This window comes from Akebia trifoliata, chromosome 11 (genome assembly GCF_017979445.1).
Source record: "Akebia trifoliata isolate Shusen 1 chromosome 11, ASM1797944v1, whole genome shotgun sequence".
Lineage (NCBI taxonomy): Eukaryota > Viridiplantae > Streptophyta > Magnoliopsida > Ranunculales > Lardizabalaceae > Akebia > Akebia trifoliata.
Window position 1 is genome coordinate 8565665 of NC_141385.1, and position 18244 is coordinate 8583908.

At 33.2% G+C, this 18244-nt stretch overlaps 1 protein-coding gene across 1 annotated transcript; it reads right to left on the reverse strand.

Moving 5' to 3' along the window:
• Positions 1 to 3266: 3266 nt before the first annotated feature.
• On the reverse strand, positions 3267 to 7208 carry LOC147390744 (WAT1-related protein At5g64700-like). The gene is made up of 6 exons (XM_086459414.1): positions 6816 to 7208; positions 5088 to 5267; positions 4728 to 4986; positions 4462 to 4620; positions 4046 to 4197; positions 3267 to 3657 (listed from the first exon to the last, which is right to left on the reverse strand). The coding sequence occupies exons 1-6, from the start codon at positions 6995 to 6997 to the stop codon at positions 3480 to 3482; spliced, it is 1110 nt and encodes a 369-aa protein (XP_086315540.1). The 5' UTR covers positions 6998 to 7208; the 3' UTR covers positions 3267 to 3479.
• Positions 7209 to 18244: the final 11036 nt, after the last annotated feature.

The window sequence follows — 18244 nt, forward strand, 5'->3', positions numbered from 1 at the left end:
ACTAATGAATCTTGAAGTTTTTTTATTTTTATTATTTTAGGGTTCTGTCTTTAAGCATTTTTTTTTTAAATAAAAAAAATCGTTTGAGAGGGTGTGATGTATCCTTCGACAATATTTGTTTTTAAAATTTTTTTTTTTTTTAGTTTGCTGTCCATTGACAGCAAGAAGAAAATTAGCAAAATAGTAAACAAAAAAAAAAAACTCAAAACGTGCTGTCCATTGGCAGCAAGAGGAAAACCCAACAAAGTTTGGTTTATTAAGGTTCTGTCAAGCATTAGGGTGCCCATAGTAAAAAGTCATTTTCAATATTGTGTTTAGAATAATTGGTGGGGTGCTGGTAGCATTTTTTTTATTTTTGCCTTTTTCTATTTCCTTCTCAAAAGAGAGAGAAAACCAGCAAGAGAGAGGAACGCCTCTCTCTCTCTCTCTCTCTCTCTCTCTCTCTCTCTCTCTGTGTGTTATTTTCTTTCTCTCCCCCAGACCCTAACCCTAGATTATTCACCTCTCTGTTATACACACAAGCAGCAAGTTAGCTTCTTGTCTGAATCTTGATCGATCTTAAACGATTCAGACATCAAAATCTCATAAAAACTTGCAAGATCGAGACTCCAGTATCACTCGCCTGAATCTGATTTACTGATTTTTCAGGCCCTTCTACTATTGGTACATTTCTTCAATTTTTCCCAAAAAATTATCAGATGTTCTCCATCGATTTTTTTTATTATTATTTTTAAATATTATTAGTTTAGAAGATCTAATTCTCTGCAAATCGATATGTTAGATCTCTCAAGTAATTTTTTTTATGGCTCTGTGTGCATAGTAGCGCATATTAGCATACTAACTAAGCAAACGCACTCTGTCCCATAACCGAAATATAAAACTATTTCGAATGTTTTGAGGCAATTTCTTCGTTTGCGAAAGAAAAAATTAAAATTTTTTTTTTTTTCAAACCCAACTTACTCGTCCATAAGATTGAGCTCTCTTCGTTCTTGTGGTAGATCACACCGCTGGATAACATTTCCTAATATTTATTTAATTTATTTTTTAAACATATATATATATATATATATAATATATATATATATATATATATATATATATATATATGGAAAAAATTAAGATCTCAACTTAACAAGGCTTAAAGGCCGATTGGGAAAGATCAAATGGAGAGATCAATCCGAGATTTGTTTGATCAGAATTTTCCAAGTCGTCGACTTAATACAGATTTTTTTTTTCTTCCAATTCAAAGCAGAAATTAAGATCGAAGGCTGTTTCAATTATTGGATTTAAAAAAAAATGTTTTTTTAGGAAGAAACCTTGAAAATTTTAATTCATTCCGCAAAAACCCATTGGGTGAACCTCAATCTAGACATTCTGATATATGAGGTTTGGCTTGAAATAAAGATGGCGATGATGTTTCATTGTAAAAATTCTAATTGTCATTTTTGTTTTTTTCTTTCCATTGATCGAATCCTCAAAAGAATTGTCATGGTTCTGAACCGTAACATAATAGGTGTTAACTTGATTTGGGGATATTACTTGAATGAGGAGAGTATGGAATTTGAGATCATTGGTTGAGTTATTAGAATTTTTGGGATAAAAACCAGTGAATTGGATAAGGAATGATAGTGGAATGGCTTTTAATGTGGTATTTTCTAACCGATAAACATCTTTGTTCGATTGATTTCTTTTTGAATTTCTATTGTCACACCAATTTTTACCCATCGCACATCACTTTAAAGGTATCCGCTAATGCTACTTTCAATCGCCAATGTGTAAATTGACGAGACAATAGAATTTCTCTTTTATTGAGCAATGTTTCAGTTTTTTTTTAATTAACAGCAACAGTTTTTTTAATAAAAATTCTTTTCTAAAAGGAAAAAAATAAATCAATATGAAAAGATACCCATATGTTCATAACTACCATATTGTCATTAATTCAACATTCATGGAGATTTCGATTCGTTTTTGGGTCACTCAAAATAACCCTTTGATTGGAAATATATTCGGATTAAATTGTATGTTTGATTCAACGATTGAGCCTGATTACCAATTTTCATGTTGATTGCCTATCTAACGTGCTGTGATCTCGATGGAGTATATGTTTTTATTTTTGGTCTTGATATGATGGGTATGTGTACTATCTTGATTATTATTTCTATGATATCAATGTTGTATGGTTTAATTGGACTCATATGATCGAAAAAGGCAGGGTACACCCCACCCTATTTTGCACGCACTACTAGCACGTTTATATTATTGCATTGCATGTTGTATGTCCCTTATAGCCAACGTCGCACTAATACGTGGCCGGATTTTCTCGGAGATGCGACGTCATTCATGAAAACCACAACTCCAATCATGTACCTTAAGGTATATTAAAACATATGATACTACCACTAAACATATGTTTACAATAAAAACAATTTTGTTAAGGGTTGTACATGATTTTCAAGCGTACGGTCATTTATTGACTAGTAGGAAAGTAGGCAAATTTTGATGTCCCATTTGTAACGAAGGAACAAATTCAATGTGGTTAAAACATGATGGAAAATTTTCTTATATTAGGCATACTTTTTTTGTTTTAACTGATCTCAACCATTCTTTCATATTATAGATGATTTAAGTATTTTTTTTTTATTTCAAAATAAATGCTTGTTATATAAAATTCTTTAACTTTTCATATAAATTATCAGTTAGAGCTTAAAATGAGTTACTCTTCTAAAAATTTATTACTTTTAACTAAGATAAATTTAAAAAAAAAAAAAACCATTAATTTGTATATTTAGGATAACAAATTATAACTAAGTTAATAATTTTGTTGATAATATGCTAAGTTTTTTAAAGGAATTTGTTTTATTTATAATGATTTGAAATACATTTTTTTCTTTTGATTCTTGAGAACCATAATCGATGGGTATCCATTTTTTTTGTTGTGCGATTTGTGTTTTCTTTCAATTCCTCCTGTTTTCTTAACATATATGTCCTCCTTTTGGATAGGCCAAAGTTCTAGGATCTTTGTTTTTAGCACTGTAGGGCAACGACATCCCTGCATCACATTCAACTCTTATCTCATAAGGCTATATCTTCTATCAATAGAGGGTGTAAAGCTATATCTTCTATCAATAGGGTCTCTAGATCTTCCCAAGTACCTCAATCCGCATCACATGGGAAAAGACTTAGACGATGGTCATGAAAATTGAGGAAGTCGATGCCGAACACTCACATAGAAGAAAATCAAAACTATTTGGCCTATAAATATGGAAAATTCCAAGGAAAAAAGCTTCAATAAATAGCCATTTAGAATATAATCATCCTCAACGATCACATCATTTCATTTGCAATTGGAACAATTACAACATCATTAATAGCTATGGATTTTAATGTTTGATCATCAAGATAGCTTTTTTTCCATTCCCTTACTTCACTTTGGAATATATAATTGTGACAAATAGGAAATTTAATCATCATCAACATAGTCATTTTATTTCCCTAGAAATCATGTCAGGTACATGATCCTTGGCTATGGAGATGTCTAATGTTTGGTGATCAAGAAAACTTTTTCCACTCTCTGACTTTCCTTTGGTACAATTGTCCTCGCTCTTGCCCCATGATACACAATAAAGGCCAATGATTATGAAGAGTGCACCAATCAAGCTGTGAGAAGCAAAGCAAACAGAACATGATTGAATTAAATGTGAATTACTACAACCACCAATTAAATTTATTATCTAATCCAAGTTTATGAAAATTTGCTAAACATTTTATGATTAAAATGCATGGCTAGTGTAAAAAATTAAAGGGTTCGTCAAGCATATTGTTGACTCTCAAATGACGATCAGCAAATCATGTTCATCTAGAATATTAAAAAAAAGTGAAAGTATGAAAAACAAAACAAAAAAGGCTCAAATTTTAGGTATAAATGAATCGAAAAACACAAAAACCCAAACATAAGGGATAAGGCGTAATTATGATGATAATGATGATATGGGAAGCATATAAACTACCAAGGCAACAACCATATATGCCATACTATGTTGCTCACCTGCCTAAGTGAAGCTGCTCTGCAAAGGCAATCGACGAAAATAGTGCAACTATGATTAATAGTACTGGATAAAACATGGCTGCAAAAACTGGTCCTTTCTCATTAATACACCATGTTTGTATGCAGTACACTAGGGCAGAGGACACAACTCCCTATAAAAAAGAGAATTAGATGATTATTCACTTCTAAACATTTAACTTCTTACCCTCCACGTATTTAATTTTCTCTTCAGATTCACTAAGTTTGGTCATTAACCTTCAAGGCCTGTTAAACAAACCATAGTTTTTTAATTTGGTAAAAGCCCATGAAGAACAAACCAATTAAGGGGCACTTGTTCTACTTCTATAATCAGTTAAACGAGATAGTATACCTGTAAGTGACATAGTATCACTGAAATAAGGAAAAATTAAACTCACAGAGTAGATGATGGTTAAGAGTTGCACATTCCATTCCAATTTCCATGACGCGAGTTGCCTATTAAAAATTAGTGCAAGAACAAAAGATTGCAATGATGCAATGAAACAAATCCAAGTGTTGAGCGACAATCGAGCTGGATAAACTTTGCAGAGCATGGACTATGAGTTAATAAGACATAAAATTATAGCAGTTAACATTATATGTCGATAATTAATTATTCAAATTAATTGAGTTCTAGATGAGGGATAATTTTTATTGTTGCAACCTGAAGAATGAGCCATCCACTCCATGCGACATGGCTTGTTATAATAAGAAGTGAGCCTTTGATCCAATTATCTTTGTGGTGTCTCAACCCAACAACAGAACTAGTGGTATCATTGATGTCAATCAATGGCCTTGCAGCGAAGCTTTTGAATTGGTATCCTCCTTTCCAAAACGTAAATATAAGTGCTCCACTAACGCATATCAACGTCCCCAAGACCTTTGCTCGGCCTCTAACACTTTTGATCACGATTTTCTCTATCCTGATGAATGAGAGAAATAACTTTGTTAACGCCTCTATAGTGTGTGTGCGAGTGTATTAGTTGTAATATCGAAAGCGCTTGTGAATGACAAACATTGTTACCCTAGTAGAACCGATAGAAGGAATGTCAAAGTGGGAATAACACAAGTCAAGGCACTCGCAACAGTGGCGGATGTATAAATGACGCCAGCATAATTGAGATTGAGATGTATAGTAGTCCCAAGTGACGAAAGCACGAAGATCTTCATAAATGTTGAAATTGAAATGGGAGGGCGTTGTTTCCTGCATCACATTTAAACTCTTAATTAAAACAAGCTTCCAGCCCTTAAGTGAAAGTCCTTGACTAGGACCTTGGCACAGTGACATATAATCTATCTTTGTGACATACAAGCACAAGCCAGTTTTCGCTCTACATGACATGCCCAAGAAGCCTTGCTAAGGCCGGGAGTGTCAGGCAAGCTACCCCTACTCAAAAAGCTAAATAGAGTGTGGTTCGCTTGACTAACATAGTCAGGCTCTCAGCCTTACCAAGGCTTTTGGGCCTATCACAGGAAGAGAAACGGGTAGGGTCCCTCCACGTGACACACCTAAGGCTTCTAGCCTGATTAATTTCAACTAAAAATAAAAGAGCAACGATTTTCTAATGCCTCCCTCTGACACATGCCCCCCTACGTCCCCATCACAGAACCGTAGATCATTTGCCTCAGGATACATATAACCATAGATATTTTTTTTGTGTATCCCAAGACAAATGTTCTACGGTTCTGTGATGGGGGTGTATGTCAGAGGAGGGCGTCGTATAATCACAGCTCAAACTAATCTTTTATGTGCTGGTATCTAATATATATATTTCCTTTTTGTAATAAGGGTTCCTCTTCCATTTCTTCTTCTCCAAAGGAGCTTTTCCATTCGAATTTCTATTTAAATGAGAAAATCTCTTCAACCAATTGAAGGTCAGCTGACGTTACATTACAAATGCAACTACTTCCTTCGTCTATTAAATCTTAATTTTTTTTGAGAGGCAATGTCCTTATTTGATTGGTTAGAGATGAAATCACTAATTGGCTTATTACATTAAATAAGATAAAATAAAAATAAAAATTGGTATGACTGCATAGGCTCTCTAGTATTATTAGAGAACCCATAGTTTTAAAACTCAAACTATCATTGATTGGAATGCCCACCAAATTGATTCAACTTGATGACTTACAAGTACTTATTAAATAATTTTTAGTAGTTTAAAATAAAGAATAGTAATTTTGTCCAACAAAATATTATATATATAAGTGGATTACTCGGTTGAGTTTCTAACCAATTCAGTATATTTCTAGAGTTCACTCATCCAAGTTACCAATTTGACCTTATGTGTTAGTTTAAACATGTTTGGGCATGGTTACATAGAGCTACTTAAAAATTGAACGGATTTTTAAAAAATATGATTCCACTTAAAACTATAAAACTCCAAAACTCGACTAGAATGAATGCCCATCCCGTCGAGTCAAAATAAAAATATCAATTTTATTAATTTTTAGAAAATACTTTTCAAAATTTTCAAATAAAAACATTTATATTTCATTCTCCACAAAATTATTATATATAACCAAATATCTTGCTCAAGTTTCTGACCTGGCTCGATGCATTTTCAAGTTGACTTGACCTAGTTGACAAATAGACTAGACTATTTGCCAAGTAATTCGGTCGGTTGGTTCCATCAAGATTGAAACCCAACTATCCTCAAAATCCAATTGAGTTGACTCGACTTGTCATGTTTTATAACAATGAATGGAACTAGCTAGCATGCAAATTCATGGAAATGGCGCACTTGCTTACCTCTCGAGCACATAAGCCATGGGGCCTAACAAAAACATGGCAATTAGGTGACGGTACGCTATAAAGACGAATTGATTGAGGCCCTTGTCAAGAGAGATCTTTGTGAGAATGCTGGAACCACCATAAGCTATCTGGACCAAAACCATGGCCAAATAGCAAGAACAGCTTCTTATGCTTCCCATCCCTTATGTGCAACTGAATTAAGCTTTGAAGCCCAGGTCTCTAATAAATAGATATCTAATGGATCAACCACTACTTCTAGGATGCGTTGGTGCTTTCTTGCTTCTGCATTTCCTTTAATAAATTAATGGTTTGGGACTTTGAGTGGTAGAATTCATAATCATATTTAATATTTAACCAATTGCAAATATGCAATTAGTAGGAGATGCCCACTTTTCTTCAACTTTGTCCTATTCTTCCTAAATCCTAACATTAACATTTGCACACTAAGCCTTATAGTCCAACTCATAAGCTTGACTCAACTAAGGATGTCCTCTGATGAGTCAAGTTGAAAACTCATGAGTTGACTAGAACGAGTCAAATAATGAAATATTATAATAAATAGATATCTACTGGATCAACCACTACTTCTACGATGCTTTGGTGCTTTCTTATTACTTCAGCATTTCCTTTAACAAATTAATGGTTTGGGTAGTGGAATTCATAATCATATTCAAAAAAATATGCCATGGATAGGAAGAGATGCCCACTTCTCTTCAACTTTGTCCTATTCTTCCTAAATCCTAACATTTGCACGCAAACACTTAGGAGCTGTTTGATAATGTTTTTCAACCGCGCTTTTGCGCCATTTTCGCCTTTCAACCGCAATTAGGTGATTCGTTTTGCGTTTGATAAAAAAATCCAACAAAAAATTTGGCTTATGAACCACGGTTTCGTTTTATGGTAAATAGGAGCTTTTCCAATTTGCGTGTGCGGGAGAAGAGAATTGAGAATTTTAAGTTAAAGTAAAATGACCTTTATACCCTAATACTAATTACCAAAAGACAACAAACATCCCACAATCAAAATAAAGTCATCTTCCCTCATGGTTTTATAACTCGGTTTCGCGTCTCATCTCATCCATACCAGATACTGAGTTGTCTCGGACAAGTTTTCCGATACGTTTGAGACGTCTTGTCCAAAAATTTCAACAATGAACGTGAGGTATTAAATCTCATTCAAAAAACTGACTTGTGCGTCCGTCTCATTCATGCCACTATTGTAGCTGTGACAAAATGTTGCCATTGTTACCATTCGAATGCCGATCGATGAAGAACACAAGGACGATCACGAATCATTCAAAGGTGAGCCAAAATATGCCCTTTTCCGATTTTGAATGAAACAACAAAACCCTAACTATCTACCTTGTTCAACTTGTGATTTCTTTCAATTTGGGATTATCATTTGCTTTGATTTTGTGTCTAATAAAGTTATGATTTGATTGTAATGGTTTCATGATTTGGATTGTTCGACTATAATGGCTTCACGATTTGGGTTTAAAGGTTTGGGGGTTTAATGGTTTGGCTGCAATGGCTTCACGATTTGAGTGTTAATGGCTTTCACTATAATAGATTCATAGCACCAATTGTAATGGATTCACTCTAAATGGGTTTAGATTCCTGATTATGGCTTTCACTATAATAGATTCAAGATTTAGGAAAGTCGATTTATGTTATACTTGATCATTTTTTTTATGAACTTTATAGCAAACAAACAATGTACTACATATATTTGATTAATTTTTCTTTGATAAAATCAAAATTAGCCTTAATTTCATGTTCAATTCATATTTAACTTGTTTAGTATATCAAATTTAAACTATGTGGATGCCATGTAAAACATGTTTTTGTTGTTCATGTACATGTTTGTTCATTAAATGCGTTTTCATGGCGATCATTGTTAGATGGATGATAATAATGGAAGGGTCAGAAAGCCAATTGGACAACCAAACAACATAAAGTTTAGGTTGAAGTATGTCTCGACTTAGTTAAGAAAGGAAGAAGACCTCATAAAATCCTCGACAAGATCAATTATGGAATCCTAGTAAGGGAGTTAAAAAAATAGGTGTTGAATATGATAGAGCCCAAATGAAAAATTAGTGGAACAGATAAAAAGTAATTTGGGCACATTGGAATAAAATTATATTGCATACTGAGGTTGCTTATGATCATGACATTGGCATGTTAGATGCGTCTGAGGAGTGGTGGGATGGATGGTTAAAAGTATATAATTGTTAGATTATTTTTTTAAGGATTTTTTGTGTTATTCCATATAATAATAATAATTTGGGATTTAATATTATTTTTATATCATAATCCAAAAGACTTAATATTTCGAGGGGTGCCTTTGAAGTATGCTAAGGAATTGGATTTCATCTTCACAGAGATATATGCTCAGGGTGGTCCAATGTGGTCACTTGCAATTGGTACCATGCCACCTAAGAGTACATCAGAAGTTTGAGATGAGGACCTTGACGAAGAGGAACTAGAACATGTAATCGAGATCCAACCCCAAGATGAGGACATGACACTTGATGATGTCTATGAGGTTGAGGCTTATGTTACCCTTACTGCACCCACACCCACACCCAATGGAACTGTTTGCCATAGAAGTAGAGTTATTATAGAGTCACAGGCTCTTAGAAAGAAGATGGCTACTGCTCACCGATTTGGTCATACACTGAACATGCTAGTTGATGTGGTTTATACACAAACCACTGCGACAAGTAAACTAGTTAAAACATCTAGTATTCAAGATTGCATTGACCTCATAGATGAACTCACAGATGTACCCCTGACGATGATCTCTATCATTTTGCTTTGAAGATGTTTATTAAAAGTAAAAAAATTTAAAGAGATTTTATGTGGGTTGTGAATCATAATTATTCGTCGTGAGTGATTGGAGGGTGAGATGGTGGATACTCTGGGTGGGCAGTAGTTTTATCTTTTCTATAGACATGCCTATAAAACTATTGGGTTTGTTTGGCACCTATAAGGTGCAATATACTATGATTTAATTATGTTTTGGATACTATGGTTTTTATGTTGGATGGATATTGTTATCTATGTTTTTTGTATGTTGGATTAATATCCATATGTTTTCTATTGTGTGGAGGATGATGATATATGTTGTGTATTGTTGATTTAATATTGATTAAAATACACATTATATGGATTCAGATGGTGATACCCCTAATACTATTGATTTAGTTGAGGAAACAAATTCATTAGATACAAGTGTGTTAAATTTAATCACTATGGGAGCAATAATGGGTTCCATATTTTATTATGATAACTTCTTATCCATGGAGCCGCATAGTAATGGTCTGTACACGGGGGCTGATTTTGTGCGATATGTACTCAATGGCAATTATGTGACTTATCACCAACTATTTAGAATGGAAAGACATATCTTTAACAATCTGTGTATCATTTTGGATGAGTAAAGTCTACTAAAGATGGAACGATATATTACCATTGAAGAACAAGTAATGGTGTTCTTATTGGTAATATGACACAATCAAAGGCAAATAATAATTGCAAATTGATTTGATCATTTACTTCAAATAATTAATAAGTATTTCAACTTAGTTCTATTGACATTGGTCAACTTGTAAATATCCTTAATTGTACATTCTAATCTCAATGAAATCCCATCATATATCTATAATAATCCTTATTTTTAGCCTTATTTTAAGGTAGTTTCTCATACATGTATTTTAAATATATTTTTTATTTATTTATAAATATATGTAATATTGTATTGAAATGATAGATAGAACACACATTAGTATTTTTGTCCCGATAGAAGAACAAGTGCGACATCGAAGGCTTAAGGGCTTTACACAAAACGTTATGGTAACATATTTATTTGACATGTTGTTCACTCATGTGGTTGTTTCTTGGGAAGGGTCAACTAATGATTCACGTGTTTTTCTGGATATATTAAAAAGTCCAGTTAAAAATTTTCATATCCTCCACTAGGTTTGTATATGAAAATTTCTAAATTGTATATGTTTATTTATAATATTAGAATTAAAAAATTAATATTATTGTTTGAAAAATAGATAATTATTATCTAGTAGATGCCAGGTACCCACTCATAGATGGTTATCTCGCATCTTATCGATGTGTTCGATTACAATCGATAAGAATATAGGAGATCATGGGCAAGTGATCAAAAAGAATTATTCAACTACCTACATTCTTTCCTTTAAAACGTAAAGGCGAAGGAGCCAATATAGAAGTTGATGTGTTTATATGATTTAGACAAACAACGAAATATTATTATTGCTTGTATAACATTACACAATTTTATTTAAAAATATGTCATTGTCAATAAAGAATTTGCCTGATTCAAGGAAGAACAACCCATGGGAGAAGAAGGTAGTAATCGTCAAAAGAATTTGATTCCCTCATCAATAAGTCGTTGGAGTCAGCAAAGAAGGAAAATACTGAGATATTCAATAATCGATGTCATTTAACTGATAATCATTGACACATTTTCACACTATTTTGTCTATTATAGTTTTTATTGCTTTGTATTAATGTATGTGTTGAAACAATTCTAATTTTGTTTAAATGTAACCAAGATTTCATGTATATTTATAATTTTTTTTGTATATGATGAATAACATTAATGACAAATTATACATATCCATCACGTTGTTCTTGTGGTCAAGTGATGACATTAGTAACAATTCAACTGAAGGAAAATTATAGGAGATTATTTTATAGGTGTCTATCTTGATAGGTAATATCATTGATATTAATGTTGGGTGTCTATGATAAACAATTAGATTGATATTATTAATTCATTTGTTCTTTTACTTTATAGAGACACGCAAGATTTTTTGAGTAGGCAAATGAAGTTGACATTATGAATTATAATGTCATTCAAGGTAAAATAGTAGAGTCAAAGTAAAAGAAGAATGACAAATACATCTTATACGCATTTGTGGAATACATATTTTTCATGTTTTTATTATTTCAATTCTAATTATGATAATAGATATGGTTATTATGTTTAAATGATGGTAGAATACAATTATATTGTATGAGATGTTATGTGGATATGTTATGTGTATTATGCAGGTATTTTATCTATCAAGTAAATTTTTGTAAATCCATTTTTAATAGTAATGCTACCGAAATTTTGGTAGAATTATAATATTCATAAATGTATCTAAATTAACATAATTATTTTTATAATGTTTTAATATCTTTATATATATATATATATATATATATAATTATATATTTATTATGGTCATTTTGTTTAATCTAGTGCATTTTGGGTGCATTAAAGGCATTCTGGTCATTTTACCAGAATACGATAAAATCCAGTAGTTGTATCAAACAACAATTATTAGATTCTAGTAATAGTATAGTACTTTTACAGGACTTTATCAAACAAACTTTTCAGTGTTCCAACTTTTAATAGTTATTTCCAGTCGTAGAATCTGACTACAAAAGCTGACAACGTTATCAAAGAGACCCTTTTAGTCCAACTCATAAGCTTGACTCAACTATGAATGTCCACTGAATCAAGTTGAAAACTTGTGATTTTATTAGGATGATTCAAATAATGTTTTGGTGACTTGAAACTGGTCCAGTCAACTTGAATAAATTGGATTTTGAGGTGACCTAACCTCAAAACTCAATGGAACCAATTCAATGGTCAACTCATCCGAGCCAGCTCGAGAATGAACTCGAGTTTGAATCCCCACTTCCAAAGCCCATGATCATTCTTAAAACAAAGATTCATGCATTGTCATTGAGCACTCTGATCTATCCTTCCTCATCTTCATCCCATCAATTTCAACCTCTTGAAAAAAACCCTTGATCTTTCAACCAAAAAAATCCTACCTCTTTGAAAGAGATGCATCTTTAAGTTGAAGAAGAGAGTACAAAGTTTTATCCTAGAGGAAGATGACTTTGTTTTGATAGAAAAAGGTATTTAATACTAGAGAACGAAGATGAAGGCATTTTAGGTCATCCTCTGTTAATCTCAATTTAGACTGAGGTCAAGGGGTATGGGGATCTCAAATACTAGTAAAAACATGGACCTGGAGTGGTATGTCAAAATCAACATTATAAATTTAGTGAGCTTCTATTGCCACACCAACTTTTGCTAATGCCACACTAATTCATATGCAAATCACTAAAGAATTAGTACTCAACTATATATATATATTTTTTATGACGGGGTTCCAGACCTGAGGCCCAACTAGTAGGGACAAGGCAACTAACCTCTTAAAGCATCATATCTCGCTCAAATCCCTTGGGTATATGCAATACCCCACAAATCACACAGACCAGATTAGCAAGGATAAATCCTTGTGGGTGGCCAACAAGAGGGCTTGAACTCAAGACCGCTCTATTTTTTTAAGGGATCATGCCTTCGGGGTGGCATTAAAAAAAGTTGGTGTGGCAATAGAAGTTCTCTAAATTTATATGGTTGATTTTGACATACCATTCCAAGTCCATGTTTCCGTGAGTATTTGAGATCCCCCATAACCCTTGACTTCAGTCTAAATTGAGATTAATAGAATGTGACTTAAAATGCCCTCATCTTCATCCTCTAGCTAAATAACCTTGATTTTTTTCCCAAAACAAAGTCATCTTCCTTGGGGTAAAACTTTGTACCCTCTTCTTCAACCTAAAGATCCATCTCCTTCAACAAGATAGGATGTTTTGGGAAAGAAAAAAAGATGATGGATTTTAATTTAGTTGAAAAATCAAGGGTTTTCTTACTGTGGTTGAAGTTGTTGGATTGAAGATGAGGTAGGATAGATTAGAGAGCTTGATGATGATGGATTTTTTTTATAGAATAATCATGGGCTTTGGAAATGGGGTTTCAAACTCGAATTCATTCTCAGGCTGACTCGGATGAGTTTCTGAGTTGACAACTTAATATTGAGGTTGGCAATTCAAAATCAAATTTATTCGAGTTGACTTGACCGAGTTTCAAGTCTACAAGTTTCAAAATATTCTAGAAAATACAGCCGAGATTTAAGCTCACTGCATTTATAACCCACATGATGAGGAGTCAGGTTCATTATATTGTACCTAACCATTTCTATTCAATTCTTTCCATCTCTCTAAAATGTACTCTCTCAAACTTTTTTTTTATTGGCATATATATCCCTCAACCTTCCAAAAATGAAAATGCACTGACTTTCTCTCTCTCTCTTTTTATTTTTATTTTTAAATTTCTCAAGCATAACTTCTAATCGATAAGTAGGTTTAGGATAAAAACAATGTTACACTTTATGATCAATTTTAATGTTCAACTCTTTTATGTTTTTGATATTCATGTGAGAATTTATTGTTTCAATTGATAAATTCATGTGGGTATGTTCTGGTATCTGATTTGGAGTCCCTTTTGTTTTTTAATCCATTTGGTTCTATAGGGTTTTCCCCTGAAGATATGTAATCACGTTTATTTTTATTTAATATACTTCACTTGTTTAGAAGGAAAAAAAAAAAAAAAAACAAAGAAGAAGAAGAAAGAAAGAAAGAATTCATGTGGGATTGTTGGGTCCAACTTTTAATAGGGTATCAACTATTAGTAAGAATCACATAAAAACAAGTAAAGCAACACCACCTCCTCCATAGACTTACCCTTCCTCGTTTTGTGAGGTACACCATATCTTTTTCTTTAATTCATGGTGATCTAAACAAAAAAAAATTCTTTTTTGCTAGGTAAACAAGGGGTCAGTAGTTAATGGCGGTGAAGGTGAGTTAAACGGGATTTGAACTTAGGTCCCGGGATAAACTCTTCTCAAGTCTTACCTCTTAGTTAAGTGACACATGTGATCATGATTATTATTGTTCTTTGAGGAATATTGTTATTGGTTATGTATAGATGTGATATTCCTATTATACCATTTTCACATGCTCTTATGATTGAGTCCTTCTAAGTACGACCAACACCATCCTGTCTTCCCGTTTCTTAGAGACAAAATATGATTCCGCTTAAGTGAGGTTGGATGCATGGCCTAGGACTGAAGACCTTCATGTTTCATAGGTTGGGTTAGTGAGTTATTCCTGTTGAAGATCCTCTAGGCGTTTAATTTAATATTGGTGCTGTGTTCTTACTTTACTCACATAATTATACCCCCTTACAAGGTACACTACAAAATTATTAGTTTTTAGCGACACTATCATTGTGGCGGCAAAAAAATTTCCGTCGCTATAGAACTCGTCTTATACTTACCACCGCTGCTCCCCATCTACCAAATCACTTCTCCATACAACTATTCACAAAATTTTTCGCGCGAATTTACCAAATCGAAACATCTCTCTCTCTCTCTGCTCTCTCTGTATCTTCTCTTCTCCTTTGCTAATGGCGGAAATTTGATAGAAGAGGTATCATCTCTCTCTCTCTCTCTGTCTCTGTATCTTCTCATTCGACTTAATCAAATGGTTTAAACAAAATGGCCGAAATTATCTCACTTTCTCTGCTCTCTGTATCTTCTCCTCTCCTTTTCAGCTACGATTCTAGGGTTTTCGGAATTAATGACGGAAATCTGCTCTTTCTAACAGGTATCTTCTTCTTCGTCTCTTTCTTTATGCATCTTCTCTTTCGATTTAATCAAATGGTTAAGACTTCAGATTGATTTGAGATCAAATGGCGATTTCCACTTTAGTTTGATTGAAGATCAAATCGATCTCAATTATTCCATTTTATAGATTGATTTAAAGATCAAAATGCTTAACTCAGTTTTAGATTTGAGATCAAGTTATACCTTACACTTATCCCACCTTGGTAGATCTAAATTGTTCTTATTTTGGGTTGGTCGTAGCCCATGGTTTGAAGTTTCATTCCATTTTAGAATGTTTTGGTTGAGACATTTTGGTATCAATTTACAAATGATTCTCTGTTCCCAAATAGAGCCTCACATAGTGAAAAAAAAATTTCAAGTCAGAGTTGTTCACTTTCTTGTAGTTATTCCACTTTGGTGAGTTTATGAAACATTTCTTTCACTGCTGAATCCTTTTAAGTTCAGTTTCACATTATTTATGAAACATTTCTTCATATAGAATGGTTGTTGGTTGTTGTAGTTTATCTTCAACCCCAAAAGCCAGATCGTCGTGTCAAGGTCTAGACCATTAGATGGTTCTCACGTGTCATGTGTTGTCTATCTCAAGAATCGTCTAACATTCTAGATCTTGAGTGACATGGTCAGCCACAACAGCAACATAATTCTCCAACTATAGTTATATACTTAGTCAATCTTCATATCTTTTCTTATGATCTGTTCTATTATATGTTGATGGATGTATTTTCACACCATTCAACTACAACTTGGATCACTAATGTCTCAAGGACAGCGCAACAACGGAATAAATTAAATCCCCCATTGTAGTCATCCGAAAAAGGATTCTTTAACTACAGAAAAAAGAAACCGAAAAACTTTTCGTATTGATCTAATTAACTTCTAGACCATAGGAATTATGTGGAGATACATTGACAAATGTCCTTTTTCAGTGTCTCTTCCTCTTTGTAGTATACTCTATATGAAATATTCTTGTATTATGTCCTACTTTAACACTCCAACGTTAATCTCTAATCTAGATTGTCAATTTAAGATAGAACACTGCTATTGAATGTAAGTTCTGTTCTTAGCATGTTTTGTGTCACTTGATTTGAATTGAAGACTTGTTCTTTATGTGAGAATGCAAGAAAGAAATTTGATTTACAATTATATTATTGTTTTGGACATTATTATAAAAAATGGCCGACCCCAAATATTTGTGATAACTCTTCGATGGTGATCATGACATCATTGACAAAATGCACGTAGCTTTAGATATGAGACAACATACAACTTGGAAGTTGTGATGTTATGAAATAACAAAAATAAGTACAATCTTTCTCTATAGTTCATGTAGAAATTAAACACAAGTTTTAAGTAGACAAGAGTGGTGCATCATTGGATGATAAAGGCTCAGCCTATGGCATATTTCTGGGTCCAGCTGCGAGCTGTCCGTTCGTACTTGGCTTTATCGGTCTTGTACATATGTGCAATCTCAGGTACCAAGGGATCATCTGGGTTTGGGTCAGTCAGCAGACAACATATGGACAGCAAAATCTGCATTATATAACCAATGTGATATTTAAAATGAGATTGAAATGTGCATGGTAAGAGTGTAAGACTGTAAGTAGGTGTGTTTGGCTGCAATCATGTAAGATATCTGTCGAAGACCTTTAAAAATCTAATTAGCTCCATTAATGAGGAGGACTCTAGAGTGTGCCATAGGACACAATTTGGAGAGGCCGTATCAGTTGGGTCTTAAGTCTATTCTATTCCAAATTTCCACACAAAATTCTTGTGACTTACCAATTTACTTCCTTCTTCTATTGAATTTGTTGAAGTTATTTTCACCAATTTCAATCATTAATCAATTAGTGAAAAATTTTCTACATTCAATCTGACCTGAGAGAGATGATTGTTGCCTTTTTCTTGACATCACATGACTATGGAACTCTCTATTGATAGAGCTTTGAAAGCGAGCGAGCTTGTGTCAAATTTGTACTTCAGACAAGTAACTCCACTTGCTCTTATTTACAGATTTGTTGATTGATTTACATTTTTTATGCTTCTATTTATAATAAGGAAAATCCTTGGGGGACTTTGTTTTTCACTGCGTTGATGTGATAGCCATAGATGTGTTTCCTTGATATACAAGTAAAAATCATCTATGACCATGTACGCATCTCCACGTCAGAAATGTGAGAATCACAGTAAATCTTAATGTCACCCCAGCATAACTTTTACTATAACAGTACACTATAACCACAAGGTATAACAGGAGAAATTCACTGGTGGTGCCAGTGTTCTTTTGGATCATAAAAAGTCATCACTTCTTATTTGTTTGTTTGTTTGTTTCCCCTTCTGTTTTTTTCTTTGTGTGGCTGCTCACTGGAAAGGTAGCTAACCCATCCTCAATAATTAAACAAATACTTAATTAAAAAGTATTTGGTGAGCTATTCCTCATGTGCTTTTTGTCTAATACTAATCGTGTTTTTTAGAGTGCCTAAGTTAGTCTTTTTTTCATTATTTTTTTACCTTTTTTTCCAATCAAGACCCATACATTGCTTAGAACAAAACAATGGTCAAAAAGTCCATCATCTTTAATTAGAGATTCTGGTATTGTGGTTTGTGCTTTAACAACCATTTTTAAAACCTTCATCTAATCAACCCTTTAGGAACACCTTTTTATTTTTCATGAATACTTTTGAGTCGATCACTTTGTTTCTCCATTTTAGTATACATTTATGAATAAAACAGGATTCAGATTATGAAATGGCAGCAGGTGACTGCTGTTATGACATATGCATGCTATGGTATAGGTGGGAAATGGGGAAGCAATTGAAGTTGGGCTTGGGTCAATCTTGTTTCATAGATCTCACCTTCTCTT

Coding starts and splice junctions, on each gene's coding strand:
- LOC147390744 (XM_086459414.1), bottom strand. CDS start 6,997: ATGGGAAGCATAAGAAGCTGTTCTTGCTATTTGGCCATGGTTTTGGTC. Junction 4,987..5,087: donor CTTCTATCGGTTCTACTAGG/GTAACAATGTTT, acceptor CTCATTCATCAG/GATAGAGAAAATCGTGATCA. Junction 3,658..4,045: donor GAGCAGCTTCACTTAGGCAG/GTGAGCAACATA, acceptor TGCTTCTCACAG/CTTGATTGGTGCACTCTTCA.